The sequence below is a fragment of the Micropterus dolomieu genome, linkage group LG07 (assembly GCF_021292245.1).
Source record: "Micropterus dolomieu isolate WLL.071019.BEF.003 ecotype Adirondacks linkage group LG07, ASM2129224v1, whole genome shotgun sequence".
NCBI lineage: Eukaryota > Metazoa > Chordata > Actinopteri > Centrarchiformes > Centrarchidae > Micropterus > Micropterus dolomieu.
Genome location: NC_060156.1, coordinates 19,989,450 through 20,011,569, shown reverse-complemented (window position 1 = coordinate 20,011,569; position 22,120 = coordinate 19,989,450). Strand labels below are relative to the sequence as shown.

The 22,120-nt window shown below is 39.4% G+C and overlaps 1 protein-coding gene across 2 annotated transcripts in view; it reads right to left on the bottom strand.

The window, feature by feature from the left end:
* itgbl1 (integrin, beta-like 1) overlaps nt 1–22,120 on the bottom strand; it is a 55,511-nt gene that overhangs the window by 5,799 nt on the left and 27,592 nt on the right. Inside the window, exons 5-9 of one of the 2 annotated variants that reach the window (XR_006825671.1) lie at nt 20,385–20,525; nt 17,218–17,358; nt 15,582–15,728; nt 5,619–5,735; nt 412–581 (exon numbers count right to left, since the gene is read on the bottom strand). Coding sequence is in view for 1 of the 2 variants with exons in the window: in XM_046053889.1 (XP_045909845.1) it covers nt 412–558; nt 5,619–5,735; nt 15,582–15,728; nt 17,218–17,358; nt 20,385–20,525 (693 nt within the window). In the remaining variant the exon portion in view is untranslated. The remainder of the gene's footprint in view (nt 1–411; nt 582–5,618; nt 5,736–15,581; nt 15,729–17,217; nt 17,359–20,384; nt 20,526–22,120) is intronic. The other variant, XM_046053889.1, reaches the window with a different exon arrangement.

Below are 22,120 nucleotides of genomic sequence, written 5' to 3'. Positions count from 1 at the left end.
TACATATTTCAATTTCATATAAAAAGTACCTTTGATAAATGTATCCGCTCATATATCCAATCTGTGTTCTTTGAAATGACCAAGTATTTTATGTGCGAATGTACTTTAGTGTGTGGTAGCCAAACACTTGAAAGCAGTGATGGAAAGTAGATTTACTAAATTACTGTACAAACTTGAGGCACTTGTACTTTTCTTGAATATTTCCATGCCTTGCTACTTTATATTTCTACTCCACTAATTCAGAGGGAAACATACTTTTTCCTCCACTACAGTTATTTTACAGCTTTAGTTACTACTTACATGCAAGTAATCATAACATATATACTTTAAGTACATTTTGTGAATAATACTAGAATAACTAGAATATTAGCAATACATTGTGGTAGCAGTGATGACAAACAGCTTGTTCACCTTTTCCGCTGCACATTACTCCATCAGAGGACTCACAAAACTCCTTGCTCTGGCCGTCAGTCATGTCACAAGACCTGGGGAACTGGCACAGCTTCCCGAACCAGCCCTCCTCACAGATGCAGCGTCCACATGAACAGTAACCGTGACCTGGCGGTGTAGGGCAGAATGGCCTTCATTTAAAGGAGACAGAATATGGAGCATGGCCATGAGAAAATAGCCCAAATAGCAGAAAAAATTAATAAATAAAGCTTTCACAGAGTGAAAAGTTAAGAGAAATGCCACTGGAGAGGGGAAAAAAGCAATAAAGCATATAAACACAGAAAGTTGACAGTGCAGACATTGAACCTTGACAGTAATAGGCACTACAAGGAGACAGAGCCACAGGAAGATGAGAGAGACACAGCAGGCTTATTGTATTTCCTCTGGGGACATGAAAGGAACTGTCATCACTGGTCTTGTCCTCTCCTTAATAAACCTCCAGCACTTCAGAGAGAGATGAAAAACAAAGAAAGGCAATGGCAGACAAAATCACACAAACATGCACACACGAACACACAAGAAACAAGGGATATTTAATTGGTTGAAAGAGGCAGTTGGGTGCTGGGATGCCTTAATAGCCGACAGCATCACTGTGGTTTTAACAAGCAGAAGTACACATACACGCATTCAGTTATGCCCACTAAGGCCCTCCTTCATCTCCAACAGAACCCTTCAGTCAATTGAAATATGTGCACTTCAGTACAAATCATATGATTGAGAGGCAGTTGCATCATTGACTGATTTATTTTTTTTCAAATTTGACACATAATGAGCAGAGCATTTTTCCATCATTGCAAATCCATACTTTGCTGCTGGAAAATCTTTGATACAGGGATGCATCGATTCAATCAAACAGCTGTTTGATTCAAGGTTGAATCGGTTAGCTTTTCCCTCTGCTTCCAGCCTTTATGCTAATCTTAAGTGAACAGGCTGCCGATTGTTCTGTTTTAATTGATTTCTCTGAGCAAATAGGGTAGACAAAAATTTTATCTTCAGTATCTAGTATCTTGAGGGTGCTTGCCCAGAGTGTAGCTAAACACTAAATATGCAAACTTGAAAGCAAAGGATAATTTACAGCTATACTGTAGAAACAACATAAATATTGACTGTCTTCGCTCATGCAGTTGCTGCTTTCAGGGGGATGTGTGCACGTGCGTGTCTGCGATGGTGCTGTTGGTGGGAGGTTATAAATGAAAGTTAGCTAGCTTCTGTCTCAGCTGGAGTGGAGTGGCACCTATGGCAGGCCATGCATGGCTGCCTCAATCAGCCAGCCTGGGAGAGCGGTTAATTGCTTTGGAGGAACGACAACCTAGCCCTCATTCAATTAGTCTGCACCTGCCTTTCACAGTGCACGTATTGTGCTATAGTGCTTAGAGATGGACAGTGAAGGGGGGTGAATCTGGTATTTAACCCAGCAAAGATCTGTACTTTATGCAGAAAGAGTCTGTCAGATGTTGAGAGTTTATTTTCCACAGAGAAGATGGAACGGAGTGGGTAATGCAAGGAAGAGAAGAAAGCGAGGGGGAAGGTTCTGTGCACATTTCTATCTTGTCAAATTATTTCTGCTTGTATCTGAGCGCTAATACCATTACTTTTTTCAAACTAAAACCAAATTATGGACAAGTACTTGATATAAAACAGATTTTTGTAGCATGTGTTCAGGACCTTTGTCTTCATAATTTCACATTTTAAGATCAAACACAGTATCACATGTTGACAAAGCACCTCCCATTTTAAATGCTCAGAGAAATGCAACCTTCTTCTGTCTGAAACAAAATTTGAATCATAGCCCTAAGAAAGCTATAATCTATAGGGAATAATAATATAATATATGTGCCCCATCTTGTGAGGTACACGCCCTGTTTACCTATGAGCCTCCCTGTTGCTATTGTGGTTACCTGATTACCTTTTTAGTTTAGGTGGCCAAAGCATTGTTTAAAATTGGTAAAAATCTGGAAGACATGGAGAAGGAAAAAAAAGTGACCTTACTGGGAGAAATTTAATGTCACAGTCAAGAAACCGTATTTGCAGTCTGGTTGTAAATCTCAGGTTGTTGAAATAAAACTTATCTCCTGTCTGTTTGTTATATAGAAATATTTATACTATATTAATATTATCCAATGGCAGTATCTGACAGTCATCTGACATGTGTTGATGTGAATTCATCTGTAAATTCAGGTATCGTGGAAATTGTCTTGTTGTTTCTAACAAGCGTTAAAATTAAAAAAACACTGAATGAGGAGCGTCCCAAACATAACATTAATTTTGTATACTGGAAGACTGGACAGTCTCATGTGGAGAGAAAGAGTAGGGTCACTCAGGACCCTGGGTCCTTTGGGGACCAGCCCCTGAAATAGGATACAGACAAATCTACATATCCAACCTGCTCTATATGAAAATTGCAATGAGATAACGTCTGTAATGAATTGACGCTATATAAATAAACTTAATAGAAATGTAATTGAGTTAAATGAAGTAAAATGAACTTTTAAATACTATCCATGTCAACGTCCAAGTCATAATTATGTCTGTGCTATTCTGAAAGCTCCAAAACAGTATCCAAGTTTTGGCACAGAAGTGCCTGAAAACCAAACAGATATTGAAACCTCAGATGAACTATAATTTGTTGCCCAAGCTACATAAACCCAAATTTAATGGATATTATGCTATATTATCAATACACCCTTTTAAAACCGTCTCATGACCTGCTATTTCAGTCATACAGCCTTTTCAAATGACATTTCATTGACAATTCAATGACAATTCATAAACCTGAGAAGCAGTACCATCGCTACCATCTATCCCATATGAAAAGAATGCAGCTTCAACGTACAAAAGGGGACCAGAGAGTCCTGAAGAGCAAGCACTTAGGCCTTAATTGCAGTGTGTAAAGTGGATATTTGGCTGCTCTCTCACCTCGTTCTTTATGTTTGGAGTAAACCCTTGAGAGCTGTGGACTGAGCTGACTGACAAGTTGGTTAACACTGAAGGATGGAATTATATGCAAGGAGCCTGTGTTATTTCTCACCTCTCACCCCCTCTGCAGTGAGGCCCAAACATCCAGGGGCACTGACAGCACTGTACCCTAGAGGGAGAAGTTTCTTACAGCCCACTCACCATAAAGCTACTTTCTGTTTGATCCCCACTCTCCACTCTGGATACCTGGTTTAGAGTGCCTCTCAGCTTCTCAAAACACCCAATAACTTCTACAGGCCTCTGAGTATACAGACTTAATTGTCAGCCTAACAGCATGTTTGTGTGTGTGTGTTTGTGCGTGTAACTGCATTGGTGTTTGATGCTCAGACAGCCTCAAGAAGAATTGTCTCTGGACATCCCAGCACACAATGAGCCCCAGTAATCCATTCACATAAATACTGCATCCCCCTGTAACGGAGAAATTTACTCTCAGATGCTGCAATGCACCACAGATACAAAATGACAAAGCCGACTAAAACAACATTAAAAAGCCCCACTCAGATGGAGGCAGTTACACACAAGCACATCTCTATGGTAGTTGGGTGAAAGGAATAGACAGGCTGCATGTCAATTTAAGAATGAATACACATAGTTTGAACAGCACATATCTCATTGTGAAACATACAACAGATTGAACACTGCAAAGAGTGGAAGAAAGTGACTTCCATGCTACACACACCTGTATGTGTGTGTGGGGGGGTCTCTTCATTGTTGTCAGAGAGGATTGGGAATATCTGCACTTTGTTTGTTTACTCATTGGAAAGCTGTCATGTTGTATCACTTTTCCAGTACTTTAAGTGAAGCAGATTTACTGTGTAATCTAAGCTAAAAATTAAACAGAAGAAGCAATAAATAATAAGACAAAAAAAGGCTTGTGTGCAAATGTAGAACCAAACCGAGTAATGTTTCCTTCAAAAGCCCTCACAATGAGAGTTATGTTTGGCTGATGAATGATGCATTTTGTCATAGTTTTCCCTTCCATCTGACTTCCAGTATTTTGTATCTGTCCCTGAATGGCGGCAGCAACAGTAGCTGCAAAGGGAAATATCAATTTCAACTGAGCCTCTAATGTTTTATTGCAATCTATCCATTATGGTGTTTGTGCCTAAACAGCTCAAATTAAGAGCACAAACTTCCCAAGACCTCGAACAGAGGCTTCAAAGGTTTGGAGCAATTTCTCTCAAATTCAGCTCAAGGATTTAGAGGGCTGTGTCTGTGGATATCAAAGAGAGCAGATAGGATCACATTTTATTGATCTTCAAATTCAGCGTCTGCTACTGGCATCATTTCAAAGTGGGTGAGTGTGTGTTTGTGTGTGTGTGTGTGTGTGTGTGTGTGCACATGCTGTACAAAATGTCGTTTTCTGTGCAATAATTAGAAGAGGACTGGTGAATGTGTAATCGTGTCTAGCACATCAGTATGTCTCCATGTTTTTGTTCTTCAATGGAGGAGGGAAGCAGGTGGATTTGAGGGTTATGGGAGTATTTTCAACACTGTACATTGATACATTTGATAATGCCAATGCTCCTCAACATAGAAACATGTGTGTCTCCGGGATAATTTACCAATAATATGTAACAGTGATTGGTCAAAATAAACTCTGTTTTTCTGTCACAATGTGGCAAGTATAACAAGAATGGCTCCGTCTACGATAGTGCCCATGAGCCTCAGCAGCTAATGCTATAGAGTGGGAGGAAATCAGAGGCAAAAGTCAAGGGTGTCAAGACGACATGATAGTGGCAGAAATGCACATGACACTATCATACTGTAAGTGATGTTACACTGAGCCTGGAGTGAGAGAATTTTCCTAATAACTACTGAACACGCCAAAAAAAAAGAAGGGATTCAGATTAAGTTATTATAAATGTTAAGCTCCACATAGAACTGATCCTCTTGTGATAGTCATTCGTGCTTACAAGAATATTCTAAGCATGCAACAAGTTTTCTTAAATCATTTGTGTGTGCCACTAAAGAACAAATCTGTTCATACTAGTGGTTCGTGCTTGAAGACCGTTATATATGCCGAAAATGAACAGAACTTTTACCTCTGGAAGACTGAATGCCTGAAAATATGTCTCCCAATTCTCTACTCTACACAGCTTGAACAGTAAAGTTGAAACGTAGACTTGCCCTTAATGGACACAAAGCTTCGATGAATGTGTGTTTGGTGTGTGTGTGTATGTGGTGCTGACCTCTACAGACCTCTCCTTCGATGTCCTCACACTGACGGTCGTCACACTCACAGTTTTTGCCATGAACACGACTGTCCCCAGGTGGGTGGCAAGTACACTGTCCACACAGGCACTGACCTGCAAACACAGAGATGTTTTCTCACATCTGAGCAGTTTTTGAAAACATAGTTGTGCTTGTAATAGCTGCTCAGCAGAATAATCTTTCTTTTCCCAAAATGTGTCACATCATCCTACACTCGTTTTCAGGTTCAAAATCTTATTTTGGGGTTTACCAGAATAGGTTTACATCAGGGGTATTCAATTATAATTCAAAGAGGTCCAGTTAAGAGAAAATTTCCCGAAGCAAAGGTCCAGAACATCAAAACGACTAACTTGCGTTATCATTCAGTACCATAACGTATAGTTGTATCAACATATGTTTTTAGTCAACAACGGACTGTCAAATCAAATAATATTTCAGTCAGTTTTCACATCAAACTGGAGGGATAATAAATAATAACTACTCTAATAATAAATTCTATCCAATGCATTAGAATTGGCTGAGCAGCGCCACATGAGACGATTGAAGCACATGCGTTTGGTCTGTGAGTTTCCTGGGCCGCTAAACCAGTACAGTAAATTCTAGAAAAGTTGCGTGGGTTAAAATAGAAACACTCCGTCACAAGGTAGTAAGTCTCAATAATAAATCGGCTGTAGGTCGGCGGTCCGGAGAGGACAGCGGCTGGGTCCAGATCTGGACCGCGGTCCGTCTATTAGTGACCTCTGGTTTACATGGTTTAATTTCCAAACACACCATATTTTTTTGTCATATTGCACATTACTGCAGCTCCTCTTTTCATGCTTTGTGTTGAACGCTTAGTTTTAGCTATGGAGTGATACATCTGACTTCTAAAAGATCTTTGTTGGGAGTTGCACATCCATAAAGTTATACCTGAGCTCTGTCTCTACATCACAGCTTTATGTCCACTGACTGCCTGGACGGTAGCTAATATTTGGAAGGGAGAGGAGAGGCAGCAGACGGACGTCTTGTCACTGTGTGCTGCAGCTTAGTGTGTCGGACTAGCCGCTTGGCGAGCATTATGACGTACATTTTGCTGTGACGTCACAGGGATCAAAGGGAAAAAGGCTGGACTACAAATGAGCTGTTTCAGGCAGTTCAGAGCAGTGTTTTCTGTGGGAGATGGGAACTCACACTTTGTAAACCTGTTACATGCACAAAAAAAGATATATACCTCAATAAAGGAAAGGAAAAAAAACAAAAAGCATAACATGACCTCTTTAAACTTGTAATTCAAAAGAGACATTTGTATGTGTGCAATGACTGATTTTACACTAGACTTAATCTGCCTGACAACATTCCCTCAAGCCACACAGGGAAATTTTATATGTAAATAACTCACTCACACAGGGCTACACACCCACACATACACACCTCGAGATGTTGCTATCCCACTTCAATCAGCGAGCTGCCAGTGAAGAAGGCCACGGGGGAACTTACTGATGCGGACATGCTGGCTAATGGTGAAGCTCATTAGAAAAACATCATCTATTCTGAACTATCACTGAAGGTGTGCAGCATACGTGCTCATTGATCATTTTACCAGGCTGCTCGGAGTTATATGAATTATGGGCGTAGTGTAGGGCACACACAGATATTTGCAGGATAAGAGGGACCATTCTTTTCTAATAGTATTGGTCAATAGTTTCTGTCAATGCTCACACCTTGCATGACAGACTTTTGTTACACATACAAATGTTCCAAATAATCTACTTACAGTAACTGAGCCATTTGTTTCTTTAATAATGTTACCATAATAATATATTCGCAACAATATTACCGAGGGGTGAAATGTAATCAAGTTCAACCTAAGAGTACATAGTGCATGTTTTATTACAATCTTTAATAGAGCTTAAGAAAATAACACTGCATAATGCAAGGCATTACCATGAAATATGCATTTGTCTTGTGAGCTTTCTGCTTTACTGACAAAGTAGAAAGACACACACAGTTAGGCGTAAATGTTCCCGTCCACTGATGCTGCAGACAAAAGACACCCAGAAGGGATACCAACAGGTAAGCTGCCCACCATGAAAAATAATTGCACAAAGGGAATTTCCCAGCTCAGTGAAGACAGATGGTTAAAACACAGCATCCTCAGTCCCTCTCTTTCTCCTTTCTCCTGTTTTTATTGAGCTGGGTATGTCCTTTTTGCACAGTCATTATTCACTCGGAGTGTTTTCGCTGTTTGTAGCAGCAGACATTTTGGCTGCCTTTATCTTCTGATGACTCATTGAGTGGAATTAGGGGCAATAAATAGTGCTGAACATGAATTTACAAGACAGACACTCGACTGACAGTGTCATCTAATGTGTTGTCCATGTCAGTTTTTATGACCCCCCCCCCCCCCCCCCCCCCCCCCCCCCCCCCCCCCCGACACACACACTCTAGAAACCTCTCTTCCTGCTTCACATATCACATATAGAATACCACCATCTGCTCTAGGGACTCAGTTACCCTAGCAACCAGTGATGTCACACCCCTGCCTTATCGATTATCTCTCTGGCTGTCAAACATCTACAGTGTCTGTGTGTGTGTTGATGGTTAATTTGTCACCCTGTGACGCAAGTAAGGCGAACAACGCCATAGTTTAATTATTATTTTAATTAATTTCTTCATTGACCAGGGACAATGCACATTAATCAACGTTTCAGTTTGCACACCAGTGTAAATGTGCTGGAGTTTGCTAATGAGTTAATTTCCATCCATAATCCCAGGGTAGGTTATATTAGAATTGGTGCCTTATGTCATCAATACAGTGACAATGTCATATCAGCAGACAACAGACATTTTGGCTTGATTTTCATAAAACTGTGCAAAAATTTACTTAATAACACAGGGTAGACAGGGTGTGAGGGTGTCGCAAATATATTTTTTAGTTATTTCTAGGAGCAGAGGTGCGAGCTCTGCAATGTTAGAGTGCAGCACAAATGGGGGCTAGATGAATATATTGTCAATTAGATGAATACTTAATCAGAAAGCGGTAGGGTAAGCTTGAATTATATCAAGTCACCTCAACATTCCTATTAAAAGCAGCAGACCGTGTCTTAAGGGGCTTGGAGGTGAGTCCTCGCAATCTTCACCCAAGAGAAAACTGCTTTTTTCCCAGGAGACGCAATCCCAGTGCAACAAATCTATACTCCTTATGATATGAATACCAGTATATGCTCAAACGTACAGATGGTTTTGTTCTTAATATTTTTAGCCAGGTGCCATGTCCGAGGTCTCAATTAATCCACCCTGTTTAAATCGCAATCACAACTGATTGAAGCAGGACTTTAAATTAAAGACAGAAGATAAAACATGGCTACATGGACTGAATCAACTTAAAGAGAAAGCCCTCATACATTCTGCAGTGGTTGCAGATCATCAATGCCACTTGTTACAGACACAATGAAGTAGTGTTTAATTGTGATCTTAAAAATTCCAATCAATGGGAAAGCTGCAAAGTTCAACAAAAATAAAAAATATATGTGATTTTGGAGATGTCATTGTGTGTGATTCATTTGTGTCATTTTCAGTAAAATGATCTGAACCCAGTGAAAATGCCAAAATGGGTACCAAAATTGTGCCGCACTGGCTGAGGCGCATACACACAACCACAGCTGTGACACTCCTCTCACCATAGAGCTGTGAAACCAACACACAGGAAAAAGTGGAGAAAATGTTGAGTGAAAAGAAATGTAATCCGCTTAGATGCATAGGCGAGTACCACCATTACTCACAGCATTCTTTGCCACAGAGACAGCGGGTCTGATTTTCCAGGGCCACTATTAACACACAGATAGTGTTGATGATCTGGTTAAAGCCAATGCAACTACTGTCACATCATTAATCACAGAGGCACAAGCAAACTGTTGATCTTAAAGCGGCACTTCTTTATACATCAAGATCTGTCATTAACTAGTCACAGAAAGTTATAATAGTTTATAAGTTTATAATGTATTCTGTGGCTTTGAAAAGGAGCTTTCCGGTCTAAAAAGTTCCTCTAGGGATGTAAGCAGGGTTACCTTGTTTACAACAGCCTGTGGACTACGCAAGACATTAAAGTTAACCAGGCACGGAGAGTGAAATAAAACAAAATTGAGTTGCATTATGGGTTTCAATATGTACTCATATATATACATCAAAATCCAGTGTTTCCCACACATTGATTTATTTGTAGCGGCTTACAATAATATCAACACTGACTGCCACATATTGATTTTCAATATTCTGTCTCTGAATAGCCCCTCCTCCACAATCTGAATCAAAACATGATCATGCATGGGAGGAAGGATTGTTGCTGGCTTTTCCCCACAGAGAAGATTCCTGAATCAATCCGGAGTTGAATGGTTAGTATCATGAACACCGCTGCACAAATTTGTCCAAAACCAATGCATTCAAGTTAACTCTGATAAGTTAGTCAATCTGTTCTTAACACAATGCTGTCGATCTCAGAGACCCACCTTCAGGTTATTAGCAGGCATGTAGCTAATAAGGATAGCTATGTTAGAATACAGCTGGGTTGTTAAGATTAGCATACCCCCGTGTGCCACAGTTACAATGTCATTCTGTGGGAAACACTGAAATCTCTCTTTTCTCTTTCTGTGAAACATATACAATACAATATTTTTCATGACTCCTCCTGGATTTTGGATTCATTCCATCCACCCAATGACATGTGATTAACCAGCTAACACCTTCCATTATACTATATAAAACTGCTCTTAACCGTTAGCTAGAGGGTCATAGTAGCTAGTGGAGCAATATCATAGTAGGTGGTGTGTGTTTGAAGAGTGTGGTGGCAGTTAAATTTATTCTCATCGCTTTTTTCCTCCCTTTCCTGATCTAACCACAGGTGAAGGAGGTGTGGGTGGAGGTGAAGCGTTCTCGTCAGCTCCATATCTCTACAGTTGCGTATAGTTTCGCACGGCTCTCAAGTTTTATCAAAAGTTTGGAGTGAGATAACGTGTGTTAAAGGAGGAGCCACTCATATATTTGCATCAGTTATTCGGATCAGGGGCCATATTTCTTTTTAGTTTTGATACATTTGTATTTTTGAAATATAAGTGTGTACACTTATATTTTAAAAATTGTATTTCAAAAATTGTAACTGTGTTTTTGAAATTGTATTTGAAATTGTGTTTTTCAAATTGTATTTCAAAAATTCAAATGTATCAAAACTAAAAAGAAATCTGGACCCAAACAGCAGTTCTGTACACATAGGCCTACTGTAGGATTGTAGAACTTGCCCTACGCATGTATGCCAAGCTGTGTGTGTGAGTAGGCTACACATTTCAACTTATGAATGGTGTTTTGTGTTGTAATTGTTTGTGGAACATTTTAATGCCTTGATGATAGGGGTAGGGGGCTCCCACTTAAAGCCCTGGGCCTCAAGGTCAGCCATTTTCACCATCATGATGGAAGATAGCTTTCCATCCCGAGCCAAAATATAGAAAAACATCTCTAGTCCTTTCCTTAGTTTCAGGTAGCCAAAGCTAAGCCCAGTGGGGCACAGTAACAAAGTAGTACTGTACCTAAGTAGGCCTACACAAGATATGTACTGAACTTGAGTATTTTCTTTTCGTGCCACTTTCCACTACTTCACCACATGGGTTGGACGTGCTTTCAGGAGTTTACCCGGAAACAACACAATTTAATTTCTGATCGGCTACACCGCTCTGGTATTTAGTAGACTACACAGAAAGCTATGAACTCGGCACAAAATGATCGTCTACTAATTGAATATAGCGGGTTATCTCTGGACTCAGTGTCAGAAATACAAGGTGTGGCGTGTGAGCGTGTCTCACGGTAAATGCGTGAGACTTGAGAGCCCTGGTTTCATATTCAGAAAGCCGCACCCTCTTTCAAATAATCCAATTAAAGTATTTCATCAAATGCCTCTGTGAAGTGATTGCCCACCCCTCTAAATTTTGACCATGTTGTTTAACTTGTCCCTTTCAAGTTTATGGTAACAAATTGCTAGACTACTTAAATGTTAGATATTGGAGTACAGTAATCCAAAAGGTGTGTATGTGCCATTAAATATAACTACTACAGGCCACCCTTCGGAAAACGGCGAAAGGAATCCCATGAATCAGCAGAAAGATGTTGAAAGCATGTGTTTCCTTGAGGAAATACCACAGTATAAAGAATGTGCTATCCGCAAGCATCTTGCCTCCACCTCTTAGGAAGAAAAGCTCTGAAGCTGCTGTTTCAAATTTCAAGGCTTTTCCGCTCAAGCTGCCATCTGCACCAGCTGCATTCATCCATGCCTAAGTGATTTTCTCTGTCTGTCTCCTTCAGTTTCTCTCTCCTCCTCTTCCTGTCTCCCTTCATTGTATTTCTCCCAGCCCTTCCCTCTCTCTCCCTTTTCTTTCCCCTTACATCCTTCGCCATTCATCGAAGCTTTGCAATGAACTCTGTTACAGTCATTTGTTTCTAACTATTGTGATCTTGCAAACACTAAACCAAATGGCCATCATCTGGAAAAGACCGTTAAATAAATAAAACTGCACATGCACACACACGCCATTCTTAACACTCAGGTATGCATGCACTCACCCTTCCTCTTTATTACTGCCCTGACAGTTTCCCTCCTCTGTCTGTCTGAGCACAGGCAGTGAATTGTACATTCAGACATTTATTACAAATAACAAAGGAGGAGCTAGGGGAGAAGGCAGTGTGAATGAATGACATACAGACAATGCTTTCAACATGTAATAGATATAATTTGTTGGCCTCAGCCGACATTAGAAAGTTTGATTCTATTTACAATGTCTCCATGTTTTATATATTTAACAATGTTGCAAATCCTAATAAGAATTTATTACTTTAGGTGTATGGATAGTAAAATATTTACTCAACACCGTACTCCTTAAAATTTAAAAGGAAGAATTTATGGATCCCATTAATAGTTCTATTGCACAGGGTAATTTAAAGTTCCATTTTGCTGCAGCAATTGGGAGCTAATTTAAAGGTACTGCGGGAGGAATTAAAGCTAATGAACTCTCCCAGCACAAGTTAATCTTTGCTGTTTCATTATGTGAGGGGGCCACCATGCCTGCTCAGCCCTGTTGTTGTGGAATTCGTCTGAGGCCATCAAAACTATTCCTGAACAGACACCATATGTAATGAATAGTTGATGCACTCAAAGACTCCAATTGGTTGGAGTGCACTTAGCCGATGTCGAGGCTTCACACAGCAGCTTCGTTTACCATAATGCTGTCATTGTTCCATTGTTAGCTTGTAGTGACGTTGACTTTTTAATGTAGTTGTCTCCATGGTAGCAGGCTGCCATATGTGTTTCAGGTGCCTGATCTAATCAGCAGGTTTCCCATCCATGGGTGCGAGGGACATCTATCGCGACTACCGGTATATTAACAAACAATAGGGTACAGTCCGCATACCCTCTCTTTTCATTTCAAAGCAACAGCTGAAGGGCTGTGCATTCCCCAATGACTTCCCCCACAGTTAATGCTTTACATTAACCCTTACTAACTCTGCAGAGCCCTGCTTCTTGTAGTATCGCCCACTGCCGACTATAATATTAAGTTGAATCACTGTGAGACGAACAGAATACAGCAGGCTTTACTATATCTTTCCTTATTGTCCTTTCATCCTGAAGTACATGGATACAGCTAGGCATTCCTTATAAAATTACAACAATGTTTAGAGCAAAATGAATGGAGTGGTACAGCGAACAATTGCCCATACAGCAGGGTAAAGCTAATTGATTAAAGCTGCTGCATCAGTGTAAAATACAGGAACAAGACATACCTCAGAAGACTTCTGCATCTCAGTGCAGTGTGCAAAATATAGCCACTAGACACTTTTTCTTTTAAACAAATGGCCAGTGTACTTTGGAACAATGCATGATGTCAGTCAGTCTAAGAACAATGGTGATAGGAACATCACATGTGCATTGTTAACTCTGGACGCAAACACATCATCTATCTGGAAAAGAGATACCATAATTTCTTTTTCTGTAGCAATTCTTTACATTAATTAACTTGCAACTGATATAATTTCAGGAAGTCTGTACAATAGGTGATTTTCTTCACTCAAAACTCATGAATATGAACACACATTTTCAAAGAAAAATTACATCCCTCTTAAAGTATCACGGAAAATTAGTTTTTAAGTAAATCTGAGGCAAAATGTAAGCCTTGCAACAACCATGCTCATTTGTATATTGTATAACTGCTTACACCCTATCCTAATCACGTGGTTGAACCTCAACAAAGTCACATATGACCTGTCCTGATGCCACATACTGTACATCTAGGTAATGTCTTTTCCATCACTCATCGAGGTTGTGTCTCCATGCTCCAACAATAGCTCCACGAAGCTGTGTTCATGGCTTTAGCTTTATAGTTTTGTTGTTCTCCAAAGCCAGTTGTTTTGCTGTACCTTCTGCTTCTTTTTGGGAGAGGGATGCCCAAACATCTACTGAAACCAAATGCTGTACACTTGGATTGTGTGGCTCATAATGTGATTTCACCTTGCCCATGTTTTAAGACATTTCAGTTTAACACAGGATACTGTAGACGTGGCCATGGGCGTTTTATTTTCACTGCCTGTAAAGATTAATCAGTGCAGTTTCACAAAAGGTGAGTCTTTGTTTCTACCTTTGTTGGCTGATAAGCTTTTGGCTGTGTACCTTCTGTAGTAAATCAGGGTAATGTATGTCAATCAATGTAGCAGCTGAGCAGTTAAGATGGTCTGACTGCATGTTTTCCCCTGTCTATTTAAAAGATGTTATGGCCTAACTAAGATTGTGGGTGTTTTACTCCTGCACATGAATTAATGTGTTTGACAAACAGGGTTACCATTTCACATGTTTATTGATCCACTGTGAAACAAGCAATTGTGGAGAAATGCTTGTGGCGTGGTGCCCGTTTTAATACAAACTCCTATTCATGGGTGAAAATTTAATGGCCATTAAAAAACTATGTCCTGAATCAGCGTCTTACTACAAAATGGTAAATGGCTGCATTTACGTAGTGCTTTTAAACATCCATTCGTTACGTTTAGACCTAATTCTCTTCTTACCTTACTAGTGGAATAAATTGTATTTAAGGGAGCTACAGTGTGTGGACCCTTTTTCATGTTTTCATTGTTGTCTTAAACAGTATTTAGATAAGCATGACTACTAAGCATGGAATGTAAACAGTAACACACAATATGACACTCTATGTCATATTACTTTTTCTAGCCCCAAAATATACAATATGTTTTCTTAGTGTATCTATTATCCCACTTTCACCTTAATGTCATCAATGAGCAGGCTCAAGGGTGCATGGCTGGGACAACAACAACAAAAGGAAGCACAACCTGGACCTTTGTTGTTGTTGACACAGGTTGCCTCACTATTGGAAACATTATATTAGTATTAGAGCCTAACATTTGGAGTCTCCAACAAAAGGAAGCTTCCTTTTTCCAGAATGGCCAGTGATGAAGCACAATGCACTGTAATAAATCTAGACACATCGACCCCCAGCTTGCTCTATTGAGAGAGCTGTTCCAGCCATGGTTTATTGTTGCAGGCAAACAGTGCCCCTTAAACTCACATAAACACATGAATGTGCACAGTGCACATATATTCACATGTATGAGCAAATAGTGCACATAACAGAACAAAAAATGTTTGAAAACTAATATGTGCATTTACAAACTGTGTAAATGCACATAATAAAAAGTAATAAAAAGTAATTCAAACCTGCATTCATGTAAATCATGTGTACGACGCTTGTTAAAGATGCTATCAGACTTAATTGCTGGGCACCCTAGTGTCTTTACAGCACTCTTAAGGATAGATTAACAGATGTGAAACACTGGAAATAGCCTATTTTACACAAAGAGGTGAGGACAGAGTACGGCCTGCAACCATGGCAACAGGAGGGGCTGGGAAGACCAGGTACCTCGTCCGAAGCAGGGCAAATTGGACGTTCCTCGACATTTCTTCAGACTGCTGTCCAGAGACAAGGAGCAGGACAGAGGATGCTCACATTTCTTCCCGGCCCATCCCTCTTTGCAGTCACATCTGCCACAATTACACTGGCCATGACCTGCCAAGACAAAAGAACAAGAGGTGGAGGAAGCAGACAGGTAAAACAAAGTGGAGGCCCTGTACCTTGGATGTACAAAAAGAACTGGATACAGCATTGGAGGCGGGGCTCAGTTCATTCCTCTGAAAGCTACTCAGTCACGCATGAAGTCAAAAAAGTTTGATTTCCGTGTATAAAATTACCCGGATCTTCTGTATAGCTTCAGCGTACCCCACAGGAGTAAGCGCACTAGTGTTTCCTTTAACCCCGCCTCATAGAGCAAACACACTAGAGACTTCTGCCGATGAAGTTCCAGTTTAGCCCTACGCTAACTTCAATGAGAGTAAAATGATTTACTATTATTGACTTTCCAAATGTTTTCAGATGGCATTAATCAATTCTGAAATTAAAATTAGGCATTTTGGCTAAAGTCTATGGGGGGGAAGTCTTTTGGGGCCAGTGTGAATCACGAGACAGACCTGGAAGTTGTAATTCCACGGTTTGGCCACTTTGTCAAATTGGCTTCAAAGCATGCCGCACTTCCTGGAGGCTTGCTTTGTACATGGAAAATTCAACTACACATACTGATAGGGGGAAAAACATAACCGAGTAAAGTGGGAAGGGAAGCTTGTGTGTAAGAGAGAGAAAGGAGGTCAAGTAGTAAAATAAACAAGGGGCAGGACATGCTAGAGGTGGGAAGATGAGAGGGAATTTAGTGCCCTTAGAACATTGACAAAACAAGCTTTGACTGTCTGCTGTTGAGATTTAAAACATTAAGATGTAAATTGTGTAAGCATCCTGGTTGGCTATACTATACATGAAGGTATAAGCCAAAGAACTGTTAACTGTGTATATGCTAGGGTGATAAGATACATTTTCTGGTACAAAAAATATTAGTTTAATGGATAGCAGGCACAATGGTAGCATACGTCATATTTTGTTCATAACTTATTTAGAGAAACAGCGAAAAAGGTCATTCCCACCCCTCCCTAGTGTATTGGTAAGTCAAAGAAAGTTCACTTTTGTGGCTACAAAGATGCACCAGAGTATTAGAATCAAATGGAGAGCTGTTGCATGGAACTGCAGTTAATCAAAGGTTAAGATCAATATATGGTACTGACATGAACAATATCATACACCAGTAGTTGTGCATTGTATAAGCCAGTTCTCTTTTAAAGCAATACTAAAGAAGATTGATGATAACAATAGACATTCACAGAAGTAGAAAAATACTTCTGCACATTGACCCCCATACAACACTTATTTTTAGGGGCAGGCTAGCTGTCATTTCCTGTTTCCAGTCTTTATGCTACGCTAAGGTAATCGGTTGCTGGGTCCAGCTACATATTTAGTGCACACTCATATGTGGTATCGAGCTTCTCATCTAACTCCTGGCAAGAAAGCAAATAAGCATGTTTCCCAAAATCTTGAACCACTTCTTTAACCAATTTTAGGAGGACTCAGGATTGCTCTACATGTATTCCATACAGGTATGTGACAGTATGCTGACCTGAGCAGAAGTCATCCGTGTATCGGTCGTAGGTTGCATGACAGTTCCGCTCATCACACTCGCAGGTGTCTCCATGAATATCTCCCCAGTCGCCAGAGGGATCTACATCATAACAGTTACACTCCCCACACACACAGGTCCCTAACAGCCACACAAACACACATACTGTAAATAATTGTCCATTGTATTTTTTTCTTACAGTCCAAATGCATCAAAAATGTGAACTGAAAAAAGCCAAAAACAAAACAATGCAAAATACAACTCATTGTCTGTAAGATTTTAAACATCTGTGCTTCTAGCAGATGTGTGTGGGTGTGGGGGGGTGGGGGGTGGGGGGGGTCCTACTTTAGCAGAGGCTGTAGCCAACAGGATAAATTCACGTTCTCCTTCTGTCTAATTTTTTCTTCCTTTATCTTTGTATCTGTCTGTTTGTCGCTTGTCTCTTTTTCACATAATCCTCATTTTTTGTTACACCTTAGCCAGGGCATCAACTGAGCAGCAGCCAGTGGAAATCCCATTTTCTCTTATCAGCAGTGACAGAGCACAGGGAACCCCAGGGGAGCCAGGCCAGCTGGCAAGCCTGTGGGCTGTGGCTGGCGCGTGTCTGGCCCCTGGCCCTGGGTTCAGTCTCCCTTACCACCTCATAACCCTGGAGCCCTGGATTTATACAGCCATGCACTTTTATGTCTGCCACTAATGTCGCAGCCCGGCTTCACCAGAGCAGATTACAGCACCTGTACTAGTTACTGTTAAAAAATGAACACTGTAAAATCTATAAAATCAGGACTCAATTGTAGAATGCAATTATGTTCTGTATATTCAAAGGCAGTTTCTCACCAAATTCCTGTTTTTTAGCTAAAAAGCACACAAAAGGAGAATGTTTCGTCTCTGTTTGCCTCATATAACCATAGTATCTCTGAATCAAAGTGGTTTGAGAAACACATCATAGCCTACATAGATGCATGTATTTAGCCTCTAGCATTGCTTGGCTATTATCATTTTGACAGCACGGCAGTTGGTGTTTTATTAGCTCAACTGAGGAGGTTAGGTGAGCCTAACACAAGGAGGGGGTTGACAGTTTGTTGGAATGAAACCGAATAATCTATTGGGTACTGTCATTATTCGCTCATTCATTTCTGAGTGTGAGCAGGGCAGGATATAAAGGTTACTATTGTTGAGCAAAGTATAAGAGAGAAAGAAAGAAAGAGAGAGTGAGTGAGAGAGAGAAGATGAAATTTCACATTCTCTTTTCGGTACAACACTTCATTTACTTCATCTCTACATCTATACAGGATAATTCAATCAAATCACCCCTATTTAATGTAATCATCTTTCCTGATCCATCTCCCATAATCACCATGAATTATTCACATTGCTTTAAAAGAGGATTAATTTAGAGCAAAATGGTTATATGTCATATAGGGTGGGAAATGAGAATTGTTCCCATTATAATCAGCACCAAATTGTCTGACTTCTGAGGACGGTGTACTTATATTAATTATATGGGACATGGAGTGAAAAGATGTTCAAATATGTTGCCACATTTTACCAAAAATACGAGATTTTGAGCATTGGTCACATTCCTGGCAATGTGCTTTATCATTTCTTGGCAATGCATGTAGAAAAAGGTATTTTGGATAGTTTACAATACAGGTGTGTTGCATTTTTTGTGCATCAGTTACCTCAAGTAAAATCTGCTAAAATGTTAATATTAGAGCCACACACGCAACCTTGCCATATCTTTTTTCCCCATGAACTGGAATAATGAAATGTAAATAATAATCATTCCCAAATACATCATACATACTCTTTAGTTTCATCAATTTTAAAAACTGTCAGCCAAGCTCAGGTTGTATCCAGTAGTTCCGTATATGACAAATATTGTTGTTATTGTTAGTGAGATCTTTGCGATTCCCTGTACATGCTGTAATGCAGTCAGCTTAACAGAGAGTAAGAAAACAATATCAAAAATAAAAATCGACTTATTTTTCCGCAGTTCAAAAATGTATCAAAAAAGAATCAATAAAGAATTAGATGGATATGGGTTTTTACTTTTTGTGGTTTTACTTTTGAAAGAATCTGAAAAGGCTCTCAAGCCTATAGAGCAAGCAGAAGAAACATGGTTGATTTTAAAATAAAACCAGTAATAATGAAAATGTACATATTGACTTTTTAATTGCTGTCATTTCCTTTGTTCTTTTCTCTGGTAACTTTTGGGGTTTGTCAGGCCTTTCCCTGCCCTTTTCTATACTTAAGACAAGTACAATGGAATACTATACCATGAACACAGTTGGTGGTTGTTCATGCTTTGTCAGCTGTGCACTTAACCATAAATCATGAGCCTCTGTCCATGCGGCCTACTATTTAGCCCTACCCCTTAGCCAGCCCTCAGCCAGTCCACTGTAATTAATTTTGGAGAGCTTTAGTGAAATCCCGCAGGATCATTTTCTCTGAATGTCTGTCCGCCAAGCTCTGATGATGACTCTCGGTGGAATTTACATGAGGATGTCTTAAACCTCTCTTCTCTTAATTCTTATTGTCTCTCTAGAAAACACACTGAACTGGGGTTCTTTTGTCATACATGCTGGAAACTGACAGATCAAATAACCCCACATAAAAGACAAGCAATGAACCTGTTCCCATTTAGAGTGGTTGTTTCCTATTTCCTGGCAACACAATTCAATTGAAATTGTCACTGTGAAATTGTCCATTCACTACCTGTCCACAAGATGCCCTCAGACTTTTTCACCAGACTTCCTCATGACCTGCTCACCTGTTCTCATTCCCCGCATCAGTCACTCACTATATATATAAACCAGCCCAGATCTTTTGTCAGTTTGTCCAGTTTTTATGTTCCTGTCTTTTCTTGTTTCTTTTGCTTTTGCGCTTCTGTCACCTATAAATACCTGCCTGTAAGCTATTCTCACAAAAAAAATCGCTGGTCATTCATTGTTCCAGTAGTTTATGCCTTTGTGAATCAAAGCTAATAAATCTTCACACCCGCTTATAATAGCTGTTGGAAAAAATAAGCATTCCACATTTCTTAGAGTTTATTGATTTTAAATGATTACCACAGATTTAAAATTTTCTATTGTAATTTAATCATTAAATAATCACAAATGGGATCCCAGACTACTGGATACTGACTTTAAAGTGGCTAAACAGACCTCTGTTGCTGCAGATTTTGCCATCTGGAGATGTGCATCTCCGCTTGCTTTCCCATGGGCTGATGTCGCACTGGAATTCACATTTGTCTCCATGCCAACCAGCAGCACAGTAACAGTTTCCACAGTAACACTGGCCATGGCCTGGAAGCAGATCAGAAAGCACATGCAACTGATGAGTTTGACCTCTGTCAGTGTTATAGATTGGACAGCCTGGTAAAAATTTGCACATGTACCCCTCTTTACTCCTTTAAATGTCCAGGTTTTAGGATTTTAAGATTGCTACAATTTCTTTTGCCAGCCCATATTTATTCTATTTTTTTTTTTTTACAAAAGGCCTTTACTGGCAAACTCCATAATTTAGCGTTCAAAATGAATTTATGAATGGCTAATTAACATTGAAAATCAGGCACTGGAACAACATGTGGAGAAGAGGGATGCTTGAACCAAGACAACAGTTCAAACATTTAACTTAATTAAATTAATTAACCTTCCTGGACACATTAGACTGATGTGTTCTCTTATGTGAAATTGAAAAATTGGGTAGCACTTTATAATAACTACACACTATAAAGCATTAGTTAAGCATTAGTAAATAAGGAATTCATCATTTATAAAGCATTATTCATACATCAATATCCATTAGTAAGTCATTCATAAACACAGTTGTAAATGTTTTATTCTTTCTTATCTACACACTATGAAGCAGTTGATAAGTATTAGTACATTTTTAATTCATCATTTATAAACCATTGTTCTTACGTTAATACACATTAGTAAGTCATTTATAAACATAGTTATACATGTGGTATTCTTTATTAATAAGCTCATCTATAATATGCTTAATAATTGTATTTTCTTACGTCATATATGATCGATTCACTATTTATAAATGAAGTATTATTTTAATGACAAAACATTTATGTATGAGTTGTTAATGGTTCATAAGATCATTTGGAAAGTTTAAGAAATTTATTACATAACTGCCTGTTTTTTTGATACTTTCCCACGAAAGAATTTAAACAATCTCAGCATAACTTGTAAATCTACCAGTGGCAAAGCCCTAAGGATGCTACTAAGACTACCCGAAAGATGCCCCAGCTAACTTTACTGGGTAAAAGCCTCACCGTTACAGGCCTGGTACCATTTCTCTGAACTCCGCATCAGAACTCCAAAATCTGCGCTTCCAGAGATCTGCTGTGATGGGACCAGCAAAAGGTTGCTTGGATGGTCCGTTTAAAGACACCAATCTTACACCCCCCCAGTGCTTTGATCAACCGCTAACTTGACATGACATGTAGTTATTTAGAAATGCTCTAATAGTGCGTGTTCATAGATGTTTTATGACACTTGATGATTAATTCTGATAGTTACTAATGGTTAGTAAAGTATTTTGCGTGAGCTCATCTAAAGTGAGGACTATCTATGTCTCATTAACAATTTACAATGAAATTTAAAGCCAATAGATATTCTCTAAACATTTGTTAATAAAGTATTTCATGATTAATTCAGGTAGTTACAAAGCATTTACTAGTTGTTAATAAGTACTTTGTGTGAGCTCATCTGAAGTGAGGACTATCTATGCCTTACAAAGCATTTACAAAGGATATTGTAACACACAAGAATTAGTTATCTTCTGAGCAGAAAAAGGAAACGGACACAACACAAAGGGATACAGAACATATTATTTATTACAAAATGCCTTTCACCCATTCATTCACAAAAAAACACAACAACAC